Source organism: Festucalex cinctus, chromosome 10 (genome assembly GCF_051991245.1).
Source record: "Festucalex cinctus isolate MCC-2025b chromosome 10, RoL_Fcin_1.0, whole genome shotgun sequence".
Lineage (NCBI taxonomy): Eukaryota > Metazoa > Chordata > Actinopteri > Syngnathiformes > Syngnathidae > Festucalex > Festucalex cinctus.
Genome location: NC_135420.1, coordinates 26,491,662 through 26,504,401, shown reverse-complemented (window position 1 = coordinate 26,504,401; position 12,740 = coordinate 26,491,662). Strand labels below are relative to the sequence as shown.

Below are 12,740 nucleotides of genomic sequence, written 5' to 3'. Positions count from 1 at the left end.
ATTGATCAAAAATGGAGGGATTTTGCGGCTTAACTCATATTCCACAAATGTAATTTTAATCAAGAAATGTTTAAGGTTCACTGCCTCTTTAAGTGGCTGGAATCAATGAATGGAATTTCCATTAATTTCAATGGGAAAAGTTGACTTTGAGCCTCTGTATTTATAAATGTACCAGCATGTCACTCTCTAGGAAAAATAGCACGCTAGCACATTAAAAGCAGCTTGAAACGAGATGTTATGGAGGTTATATACAGCGGTTTTATGTCACATTTGGCGATACTTTGCCATGCATTGACTGTGAGTGGGCTGCACCAGCTGCCCTTTTATTGTTTATTTTAAGCCCTTAACAAATCCCACTGACAGCCAGCCAGCGCTCGCTAATGTGGGAGCGGAAACCAGCTCGGGTGAATGTGAATGAATGTTTACTACGAGCGACACCGAAGGTAATCGTGGCCAGGAAAGAGGCATTTAATTTTGGTCAGCATCTGGATGAAGGTGCATTTTGTGTCTCTACGTGATATATTGAACCATCCAAATCCCCTGAATTAATGTTAGCGTAGCAGTAGCCTCTGACATGTGACCACTCCTCAATGTTGTTGACGTTACAGGAGCTAAGCTACATATTTACATGTGGTGTGTTTTTATGGCCTATTATGTACATAAAGGACAGAATTGTTGGTGTTTGTTTAATGCCACTGATACTTTCTTAAAAATAAATAAATAAACTGATGGTGCATGTGCATAATATGGAAGCATATTGCATTCACTTGAAAAAAACAAAACAAAACTGTTTTTCTGACTAATTTTTTGGGGGAGCTTTGTTTTTTTGAGTATTTTCTTTTCTGTTTTACTGAATATTTTTTTTTCTGTCACAAAAAAATATTCCTAAAACAGAAAAAAATTACTACGAAAAACAAGGGGAAAAAATTATTGCAGAAAAAAACAGAAAAAAAACAGAAAAGAATATATGTATTCCAAAAAACAGAGCATCAACTTCTGTTTTTCAGAGTATTTTTTTTAGACCTCTGAACTCCAAATGACTTGTTGCAGAAGACTGACCTGTATATATAACTGCTTAGCCAATAGCCCATACGTCAGTGCAAGCTGTTGAAGTGACACGGCGGCCATCTTGTTACTCCCGTGTCGCGAGCAGACCACTGTATAAACTATACGGTATACGTACAGATGAGGCATATAAAGCTTGTAGGCATTTAGTATAAGGCTGGAGGCGGGGTGGGGGGGTTTGTGAAAACAGAAGTCGGTGATCTGTTTTTCAGAATAATTTCTTTTCTGTTTTTTAGAATTTTTTTTCGTTTGTTTTTTTTGAATAATGTTTTTCTGAGTATTTTTCCCGCTTATTTTTTTTTTCTCTTTTTTTTTTTTTTGCAATAAATTTTGGATGGCAGAAAAAAAATATTCAGAAAAACACAAAAAAAATAATTACTCAAAAAAAAACAAAGGTCCCAAATATATTAGTCAGAAAAACAGGAGATTTTTTTTTCAAGTGAATGCAATACACTTCTGTATCATAAAAAGCATGCATTTTTTTTATTTCATTTTTTTTTTTGAGACAGCAATGATATTTGGACCAGATTTAGGTCGAATTAAGAGAGAGATGCGAACATTCTCACTTCCAACATAGTCGAGCATTTCTGCTAGAGCGCTCCAAGTCAAGGTGACCCATTTAAGTCCCCTTTTCCCTCTCCTGTCCCACTTTTTCCTCACGAGCCTACATAAATAACCATTCCCTTCAAAAAAAAAAAAAAAAAAAAAAAGTGGGCGGACAGATTATTACTTTTTTTTTATTTTTATTTTTTATTCCCCACCACTCTTGACAGCCGCTCTGTCGTCGGATTGTGAAAGAAACAAATTGCATTGTCCGCGTTACGCAAGCCAGAAGAGTCCGAAAATAAAAAGACGGGAGCCGTCTCTGATCAGCATCAGATGTTCACGCTGACTCACTCCACGACGGCGGGCGTCATCTTCTGAAACGATTAAATGGATTCTTTGATCATTATGCAATCATTTAATTCGCACTTTGGAAGTAATTGCATGCACTTAATGGATTCTCCTACTATGTACAGTGTGGATGTGAGCACATCACAGAAGCAGGTGTTTAATATTGAACCCCGTTGATGGCATCTATGTAATTGATAAACGCGTCTAATGTCGACCAATTGTATTGTGCCACATAAAAATAAACACTTATTTAAAAAGCAATGTGACAAAATACATCCCACCCTAAAAACATGGCATGTCGCTGAGGCAATACCCTCAAGCGTACACTGTACCCTTTAAACAGTATACACACTGGGACCCTTGTAAGTTGTACAATTTTTAGGCAAATATGTAATTTAGGGTACATATTTGTACCCTTTTGTTAGGGTATTGTCTAGATTAACGATGGGCAACTTGATAAGAAATGCTTCCCCTACCAGACGCATCATGAGTTTTAAGTTGTAATAACACCATTCACCGCTAGATGGCAGACATCACTTAGTTGCACTAACATTGGTAGAGTAGCCGTAATGCACAAAAATCATTGGTTATTTTTTTTTTATTATTATTTTTTTTTCTGAAAGTGTACCAACATTGTAGTCAGTCGAGAGGATGTTACATAAAATAAATTGAACCGGAATGCCAGCTGTAATTTGCTTTTCAACAATTAAGTTGATTAAAAAATTCAGACATAGTTGCTATGATGATTGAGGGATCGGCTAATTAATTGTTTTGCTCTGATTCGTGAACATTATATGGTCTAAAGGGGGCCCTAAAAAAAACGGGGCACACATTTTCAGGATCTTTCTTTGGAAGATGCATGAGAGGAGTCCGAAACGAGGCGCTGTCAATGTTTTACTCGTGTGTAGACACAGAGACTCATGGAGCGATAAGCCCATTCAGGGGTGCATTCCTGCACTCCGCGCTTAAATCAATAGTGAGCACAGCTATGTTTACCCTCTCCTCTCCTCTCTCTTGACGCACTTTAGCCAGCAGTCATAGACTTGGATTGCAACAACAACAACAACAACAATCGAGTCTTTTCATTTGATTTCATCTGGAACCGACACGTACATGCTATTAGAGATTCAATATGAGAGCTGCACACAGGAATGAAAAAATTGTTTTTTATGGCTTTACTATATTCAAAAACCTCACCGTATTTTGCAGCCATTTTAGGGGATTTTGGGTTGTTTTCCAAGTGTGTTCAAAGCCAAGGTCATTATGGATTTGTTTTTCCTTCTCAGCCCCTGATGCCGATTTTTTTTTTTTTTTTTTTTGGTAGGCATGTCTATGATGAGTCGCTGCACAAATGAGTCTCAAAGACCCGTGGCCAAAAAGACGCATGAAGTCTGCCATTTTGGTTCGAAGCGGCCATTTTAGGGTCGTCTTGACCATTGCCAGATCCTCTTCCAAGACAGACCCATCCTGGAAATTTTGTCAGATTCTAAGTTTCATCATCGAATCATTTCATCTTCAGCATCTAATTTTACGTGGGATATATAATATAATATAATGTAATAATATGTGGAAATTGTACAATTTAAGTTGCATTCAATGCAACACATGCCACAGCATGCCTTAGTTCAGTGGTGTCCAAACTACGGCCTGGGGGCCATTTGCGGCCCGCAATCAATTTTTCAGTGGCCCGCGACATATACTAAAATTGGCATTTGACACAGTTAAAATCAAAATAAAAAAATAAATAAAAAATGTTTGGAGATGGTCAAAGTTAGAAAGGAGGGTGTCAAAAAATAGGTGCCACTTTTACAAATAAATTGGTTTATATACTTTAGCATTTTTATAGATATGCAAAAACAAATACATTAGTTGACTTTTTTTTTTTTAATGACGAAACAATGTCTCTTCATAACATCACGTGGCCCTTGCGTCCTTCTGATTTCCTGTATGTGGCCCTCGAACGAAAAAGTTTGGACACCCCTGCCTTAATTATTCTCCCTTTGCGTCCACTTGATGGCAAATAAATGCCTCCCTCAAATAAATGGCTCGTCGTTACTTCACAGCAGGAAATACAAACTGTGGTGAGTAATGGAGACTATTTGAGGAAATATAGTATGTGATCAATAAATCAGTTTTGTACACTCTTACACTGCCTGATAATTGACTGCATTTTGCAGGTCAGTTTTTAGGCTGTCATCGCTCCTTTTTTTTTTCCTACCATGTTGCTTCCTTCAAGCACAGCTCCAAGCACAAATGCCAGCGGGCCTCGCAAATAGGGCAATGAAAAGAAGGGCGAGCGTCTGTCAAAAAACAAAAAAACAAAAAAAAAGTATCAAAATTGAATTCAAAGTGCTTTAAATAGGCAAATAAAAAAAAAAGTAATTTTTTTCCCCCCTCGGTTTAAATTGTTTACCTCTTTATGTACCTTTTTGAAGGCATGTAATGGAGAGGGAACAGGAGCCACATTGTCACCAAGTGGGATTTTTTTATCACGATTGGTGAATTCAAATTGAAATTCCTCATTTTCAGAAAGAGTCTATAATAAAGTGATTCACATTGTTGGGTAATCTCTCTCCTTTTTTTATGACAGGAGCTCTCATAAATGTGATAAGTGCATGAATATATTATGTGCTTTTCTTGCAGGACACCAACGAAATTGTGGCTATAAAGAAATTCAAAGACAGCGAAGGTAAAATGACTTTTTAGCTACTAATTATACTTTTTCATTTTTTTTTTTTGGAGCATTTGCATTTGTCTTATTTTAACCGAGCAACTTCATTGAGAGTTATGGTAATGTTATTTTAAACTGCACAATTTTTATGACATGTAGAGGAATTTCATTTTAGGGTGCTTTTAGGGAACTCAAATTTTTAACTGGTGTCATTTTTTTTTTTTTTTTGTGATTTATATTAGTGTTAATTTAGCCTCTTTAACTCTAGTCTTTGTTTACAAGAGATTTGTTGTAGTTCCTTTTTATGTCGGGCAACTTTTTGAAGCTTTATGTCTTTATAATCTTAAATTATTATTAGTAGTAGTAGTAGTAGTAGTAGTAGTATTAATTTATTTATTTATTTAACAGTAGGTGTATTTTAACTTGTGCAACATTCGGGGATTTATAATTCTTTTAACCCATGCAACTTTTTGGAGATTTACAAAAGTTTTATTTTAAAACAGAGAACTTTTTGGAGTTTTTGGGTCTGCAATTTTGGTGGGTCGTGACAGTAATCTTAGTACAACTCATCCAATGTTTTGAAGCTTTGTTTCAGGCACATTTGAACCTTTACAATTTTTAGGGATTTAATGTCATCTTGTGTATATACAGTCGGCCTACCTCTACAATTTGGGGCCTATTTACAATTGTCCTATTTTGTCCCATGCAGTTTATTTTTAAGCTTTATGGTTTTATAGCTTTAAGTAGTCTCTTAATGATCTGTACAACTTATTGTAGTGTACCTCTTTCAAGTGTCTTAATATTCTCATTCGGAATAATTAAAAATGCATTAAGCAATTCATAAAAACATTGGAATCTGCATGCTCACCAAAAATGTTCTGATTTCTTCCTGGCAAAGTTATGCCTCACAGGCCGAATCTGCACTTGTTTTTTTTCCCTTAGAAAATGAAGAAGTCAAAGAAACGACACTGCGGGAGCTCAAGATGCTGCGCACTCTCAAGCAGGAGAACATCGTGGAGCTCAAAGAGGCCTTCCGCCGGCGAGGGAAGCTCTACCTGGTCTTTGAGTATGTGGAGAAGGTGAGCTGCCTTCCTTCTACAGCAGACCTTGGTGAAACTCAATTCCCTTCTGTTACTTTTCCTCAACGTGTTTTTTTTTGTTTTTTTGTTCCTCTCTAGAACATGCTGGAGCTGCTGGAGGAGCTGCCCAACGGCGTGCCGGCCGACAAGGCGCGGAGCTACATCTACCAGCTGATCAAGGCCATCCACTGGTGCCACAAGCATGACATCGTTCACCGGGGTAAACCTTTCACACAATCGCGTTTCTTCAGAGGGAGCAAAAAGTGCTCACAGTCTGTATATAAGGAGAGATATGATGAGAACTGAAACATGTTTAAACAGAAATAAAAGAAAAAGCTTACACTTGGTGAGCTTTTTTTGTGGACAAGCGGGAAGCCAGATGGCACTGGGCCGTCCAAATGGCCGCCGGGATCTCCCCGCGCTCTCGTACGACTCCTTCTGCTTCCTTGGGTTTGTCCTTTATGAATAAGTCATGCCTTTTTCCCACTTTACAATCTGTGAATTTTCATGTGTTTTTTTTTAAATTGCTGGATCTTTTTAGCTGTTTTCTCTCAGGGCATTTGGACGCAGTGAAGTTGGAAAAAATAGATGACATGCGGGCAAAGCCAACAAATGGGCTGATGTGGTGATGCTGAAGCAAAGCAGACCTGTTATTTAATTAAAATGCAATTAAAAAAAAAAAAACACAGACACAGTTGTGATTTAGCCTGCACGGCTTTTAGTTTTCTTTTAATCTGCACCATTTTTGAGGAAGTTTGGGGCGGGTTTACAGTCTTCGCATTATAATCCCTTCAGAACCACATTTTTTTCTGCTGGGCATTTTTTTTTTAACTGATTTTGACGCTTTTCCCACATAAGAACAATGTGGAATTTTTTTGGGGGGAGTTATCTCATGTGTTATTTGTTATAGTGGACGCCCAAATAATATGGCTGAAACGTTTGTAATGTAAACTTACCAAGCTTATATGTAACATTTTTAACACGAACATCGTGCAAAAAAATCAACTTGCGATTGTGATTGGTTCGCTAGGATCCAATCATGAAGCAGAAGTGTTGACATCATCCAAATGTTGTGTTTTTTTGGTTTAGACATGCAAATATGTCATGTCCACTGCAATCATCGATGAGGGGTTAACAAGTACAACTTTTAGGGGAGATTTGATCGTCTTATATTAACTTGTGCAACTGTTGGAGGATTTGAGGTCAGTTTTAACTCTCGGTACTTTTGGTGGATTGATAGTAGTCTTATTTCATCCTGTGCAACTTTTTTTTTTTTTTTTTTTTTTTTAATTTTCAGCATTCTTATTTGAACCTGTTCCACTTTTAGAGAATTTATGGTTATCCTAGTTAACCACTGCTGCTTTTTAGTTATTCAGTAGCCCTATTTTAAACCTCATGTCAGATTTTAACTTGCACAACTTTGGTAAGATTTGCGATTTGCATTTTTTTTATTTTTTTTTTTATGGTTGTGTTAGTTTGGCTTGAGCAAGTTTTGTGATTTACGATTGTCCTAATTTTGCCTGTGCAACTTTTTTTGACGATTTGTAGTCGACAGTCTTCATTTGAATTTTTTTTGTGGAGATATTGAATTATTATTTTAACCTTATTAATGTTTTTTAGCAGCCAATCTCGAGATTTGTCTCCCCATGAAATTCATCATATAGAATAACTAAGATAAGCCTTTTTTTCCCAGCCACCTTTTGTTTTGGTTCTGTTTAATGATGTCATCATGTTCCATGTTGTCTGCTCATTCCTCAGACATCAAGCCGGAGAACCTTCTCATCAGCTCTGATGACATCCTCAAGTTGTGCGATTTTGGTGAGCTGCCAGTCGAGCTGCGATACAGCTGGAGATTTATTTTAGCACCGACGCTATATTTGGATGAAACCAGCGCGTCCGGTTATCTACCAAGCTCCACGTGCGGCCCACTCTCTCACTTCTTATCCTTGCTTCAATCGCAAGCCGTTTGAGCTTTTATTTTTTTTATTTTATTCTTCAGATGCAGTTGAAAGTACTCATACATTCTTTTGTCCTCTGTAGTTAGACAATTCAGGGCCTTAAATTAGATATCAAGGATGTCAAATAAATTCTTATCCATACGCTTCAGTTCATGAAGCATGTTGAAACGCGACGGGCTACTGTCGCATTTTGATCCAATCTGGCAACCGAACGAGGGGATATGGGGGACGGAAAACATCATGTGGGCAATCTGCTTTGAGCGACGGGTGGCCATGTTTCCCATGGAGCACATACAGGCCAAGCAGATGCTAGTTTATAGTAGGTACTAGGGCTCGTGATATGCCCTTGAAATTCAAGCTTCCATTTTGTTTTCTAAAAAAAAAAAAAAAAAAAAAAAAAAAAAATCCACATTCTGCATATTTTGCATATTCTGACCCGCAAATATGTGGGGGGTTCACTGTACGGGATATTGTGCAGAAAACTTGAAATCATGGATAAAATGGCTGAATCGCAAAACCCTTATACTGTGTTTCGACGATGCTCTCTCTGACCCATTTTTTCTTTTTAATGAGGACACTGTGTTCCGGACTGGTCGCCACTATCTGGACTCATCTCGTCTTCTCTTGCCAGGCTTCGCGCGTAATCTCTCCGAGGGAACGGACGCCAACTACACCGAGTATGTGGCCACCAGGTGGTACCGTTCTCCGGAGCTTCTGCTCGGGTATGTCTGACAGGAAGCACCCATAAAAGCATTTAGCAACTTTATAACATACATATTGTAGCGTGTGGTGTACTAGTGGTTGTTTTAAAGTTTAAAGTTATAAATTAAAAGTCCTGATATTTGTTTAACATTCAAGATGGATTAATCTAAAATGGGAACCGTACAAAGCTGTAATAGATACTGAAAAATTTTGTATTACAAAAACTAAATAAAAATTTGAGGCCCAGTATAATCCATACAGATTTTGATATTATGATAACAATTCATTCTGTCTTCCTGTGTCCTGTCCTCTTCTTACTATGGATGTATCGATATCCAAACATCACAATACAATATTATCACGATATGAAGGTCAAAATTGTAAGTAATTTAGCTTTTTTTCTACATGGCCCTGGTTGATCTCCTTTGCTCTGCTGCCACCTGCTGGCCGTTTGTGTAATAACTACCATTTCTGCAACCGTTCTTTGCTGTTGAGAGGCTGTATCAAAGCCTTCTGTATGCTCTAGCATAAAAAACAAAAAAAAACGTGTAAATACGTCTTTGGGACACTTAAAACATAAAAATAAAAAAACATATTTACATGTTATTGGGAGCAAATGAGTTAATATCGTGACATGACGACGACGACATGTGGCAGTTTTAATGCCGCGATATCACGATATTGCCGGTATCGTTACATCCCAGGGCTCCGTACGGCAAGGCGGTGGACATGTGGTCGGTGGGCTGCATCCTGGGAGAGCTAAGCGACGGACAGCCCCTCTTCCCGGGCGAGAGCGAGATCGACCAGCTCTTCACCATCCAAAAGGTTCTCGGGCCTCTTCCTCCGGAGCAGATGAAGCTCTTTTACAGCAACCCTCGCTTCCACGGGCTGCGGGTAAAAAAAAAAAAAACACATGCCGTCTCGCCTCCGTCTTCCATCACTCCTCTTCTCTCTGTCTTGCTCCTCACACACTCTGCTGCTTTTATTAAAAAAAAAACAAAAAAAAAAGTTCTTCCTCTGGCTGTCCGTGACTGATTGCATGGCAGTGACTCATGGTGTATGTATCATGTGTCCTGAAAGCCGGGTCGTCCTTCCTTTTTCTTTTTACATGCCCACGCCTTTGGGATGCATAATAATCACGTTACAAATTGCTCCCTTTTGTACTGATATATATTTTTTCATGTAAGGTGCTTGCGTCATCAAATTGCCACTCTACTATCAGTTTGGTATAATTAACTAGAAACGGGGCCAGTCTCATAATATGGATGAAGTAGTTTCTTTATACTGGTGTGGATCTCATGTATCTTGTTGATTTTTTTTTTCTTTCTTAGTTCCCTACTGTAAACCACCCACAAACACTGGAACGCCGATACCTGGGAATCATCGGCGGAGCCCTGCTGGACCTGTTGAAGGTACGTAAGCACTTTGTATGATCACCGCGGTGAGTCAGTGGAGCGCAGCGGCCTCTTTTGCGCCTTCCAGAGCCTTCTTTTACTCAACCCCGCCGAGCGCTTCCTAACGGAGCAGGGCCTCAACCACCACGCCTTCCAGAGCCTGAGGCTGGCGGAGCGGCCCGGCCCCCCCACGCCGACGCTGGTGCGCTCGTCCAAGAGGAAGCCCCACCATGGCGACACCACACCCAGCAGGTCAGTCTCACAGTCACGCCTCCTTTCCAAATCCAGTGCCAAAAAAAAAAGGGAAGTAAAATGGTAATGCCATGCAAATCGAGGTTCAGTATCTTGCTCAAGGACACGTCGACATGGTCGCAAGGGCTGATCATCGAATCCGCAACCTCACGGTTAGGAGACCACCACTCTACCACTGAGCCATGCCGCCCGGAAATGAATGGAGCTCAGCTCGTAGATGTTTGTTGTTGGTCCAAGGGAGGATTTTCAGTACATTTAAATATTACGCTAAGAATTGTAGAAATTATTGTTCATAAATCGGAAAAGGATATTGTAAAATAAGTAAAATTGTATATATACAATATGTGTGAATTTATTTTATTTATATATTTATTTTTACTTTGGAAAGTCACCCCCCTTGGTAGCCCTTTAATCGAAGGTCAAGGTCTATAAATAAAATGCACTACTGTAAATGATAGGTAAATATAAATATATAAATGCAATAAATATGCAAATAAAACAAGGTAAATATATAAATAATAACACAAATAATACTAACTCACTTTTACTAACTGTCCTTTTCTTAACTTACTTACGGTACTTAATTACTTAGTTACTTTTACTAACTATTTACTAATTAACTTACCTTGATTGACTTTGACTTCCTGTTATGTTACTTTTACTTCCTTACTTTCACACTCTACTTCTCATTTTGTGTTTACTTGTATTTACTTACTGACTGAATTGTTTTGACTTGATGTCACTTACTTTATGTACTTCGACTTTTACCTGCATATTTTTAAAGGGATACTTGACTCATTGAGCCATTTTCAGCAGTAAAAATTTAATATTTTGTCGATAATTAATGTGGTAACTTCATTATTTTTCACGTACAATTAGTACCTTTAAAAAGTAATTTTTCTACTTGCTGTCGACTGATGATGACGACATCACCTGTGCTGAGGAAGTAGATAACGGCCAATCATGGCTCGGTTTACTGACCAAACCCAGAAAGCAGGTGAGCCATGATTAGGTGTTACCCACTTCCTCAGCACAGGTGATGTCATCATCAGTCGACAGCAAGTAGAAAAATTACTTTTTAAAGGGATTCATTGTACATGAAAAAGATTGAAGTTATCAAATTCATTCTAGACAAAATATGAACTATTCACTGCTGAAAATTGTTCAATGAGTTTAAACACTGACTGACTTTTACTGAGTTACTTTGACTCCTACTTCCTGTTTTTGGTCTCCTGCAGGAGTCACGGCCTGAAGAGCTCGGGCAGCCATCGCTCCAGCTTGCGCGACTGCTCCAGCCTGCCGCGACACGACGACCTGCACCCCAGCAGCAACAGCGGCGAGAGCGGCAGCGGCGGGGGCGGCGGCGGCGGAGGGTTCCTCAACGGCAACCTGCCGGCGCCAATCAACCTCAGCCCCACGCTGCACCCCAAAAGCTACCCGGCGCAGATGTTTAATCACTCGCCGTCGTGCGGCGTGGAGCTACCGCACCTGCTCAGCCCCGCCGAGGCCGGCAAGGGCGACTTCGACGTCAGCCCGGGCCCCAAGAGCTCGGACGGCCCCGGAGCCAAGTACCTCAAGTCCAACTTCCGCTCGCAGCAGCACCGCCACTCCTTCGTGGAGGGCAAGACCAGCACCCTCCAGTCGACGGAGAAGCACGGGCGCCACGGCTACATGGAGGCGCCCAAGTTCTCCTACCTGAACCTGTCCAAGAGCTACGGCACGCTCAGCGACGCCAAGTCGGTGGGCAACCTCAACGACGTGCACCTGTACGCCGACGAGCCCGCCGCCCGCTACTTCCCCTCCAGCTGCCTGGACCTGACGGCGCCCAGCAGCCCGGCCGTGCGCCGCTCGGACCGGCGGGGGAGCACGCGCGCCGAGCGCGAGAGCAACACCCTGGACTCGTCTTACCGGCGCTCGTCCGCCCGCCACAAGGACTCGCCGGACGGCCCGGACCCGAACGAGGGCGGGGATCGGAGCCACGCCCACTCTTTGGCGGCCCCGCACGAGCCCTACGCGCAGGGGTACAGCAGCCCCTTCTCGTCGCAGCAGAGGCCGCACCGCCACTCCATGTACGTGCGGCGGGACCACCAGAGGACTCACGGGGGAGACGAGGGGCTGCTGGTGGGGCAGGGGGTGCCCACCCGGGCCAGCAGCCTGCAGCTGCTGTCGCCGCAGCTGCAGCACCGCACGCTGCCGCGACACTCGGCCTCCAGGGAGGACGACATGAGCCGGGTCAGTCCGTCCTCTCCGGTCAAATCGGTTATGGGGAAGTTCACGTTTATCATTGGGGGGGACGTTCCACACCCACTTGTGATTGGGGAAAATCTACGATATATACGAAATCTACGATATACGTTTCAAAAACTACCCACGATAATGGAAATCCACATTAATTACAAAACAAAACAAAAAATAAACGTTAATTATATACATTTTTTCGTTTATTATGTTCTTTCATTTTGGTATTATTTTTACTTTATTATAAATGCTTTTTCATTCATCATATGTTTTTTCATTTACATTATTTTTTTTGCATTAAAAGTACGTTTTTTAAAAATTATTATTATAGAGCACAGTATATATATTTAAAAAAAAAAAATCATTTTGGTATGATTTTTAAGTTATCATGAATGCTTTTTCATTTATCTTTTTTTTTTTTTTTAATTTACAATCATTGTTTTTCCACTAAAAGTATGTTTTGTTTTGTTTTAATAGATTATACAAT

The 12,740-nt window shown here is 40.4% G+C and overlaps 1 protein-coding gene across 4 annotated transcripts in view; it reads left to right on the top strand.

Annotated features, from left to right (window-relative positions):
* The window catches only part of LOC144027112 (cyclin-dependent kinase-like 5), a 31,964-nt gene that overhangs the window by 9,784 nt on the left and 9,440 nt on the right, over positions 1-12,740 (top strand). For all 4 annotated transcript variants that reach the window (XM_077534413.1, XM_077534412.1, XM_077534411.1 and 1 more), the window contains exons 4-12: positions 4,603-4,648; positions 5,573-5,709; positions 5,809-5,929; positions 7,468-7,527; positions 8,299-8,389; positions 9,074-9,263; positions 9,701-9,781; positions 9,852-10,015; positions 11,254-12,247. In XM_077534413.1, coding sequence (XP_077390539.1) covers positions 4,603-4,648; positions 5,573-5,709; positions 5,809-5,929; positions 7,468-7,527; positions 8,299-8,389; positions 9,074-9,263; positions 9,701-9,781; positions 9,852-10,015; positions 11,254-12,247 — 1,884 coding nt within the window. The remainder of the gene's footprint in view (positions 1-4,602; positions 4,649-5,572; positions 5,710-5,808; positions 5,930-7,467; positions 7,528-8,298; positions 8,390-9,073; positions 9,264-9,700; positions 9,782-9,851; positions 10,016-11,253; positions 12,248-12,740) is intronic.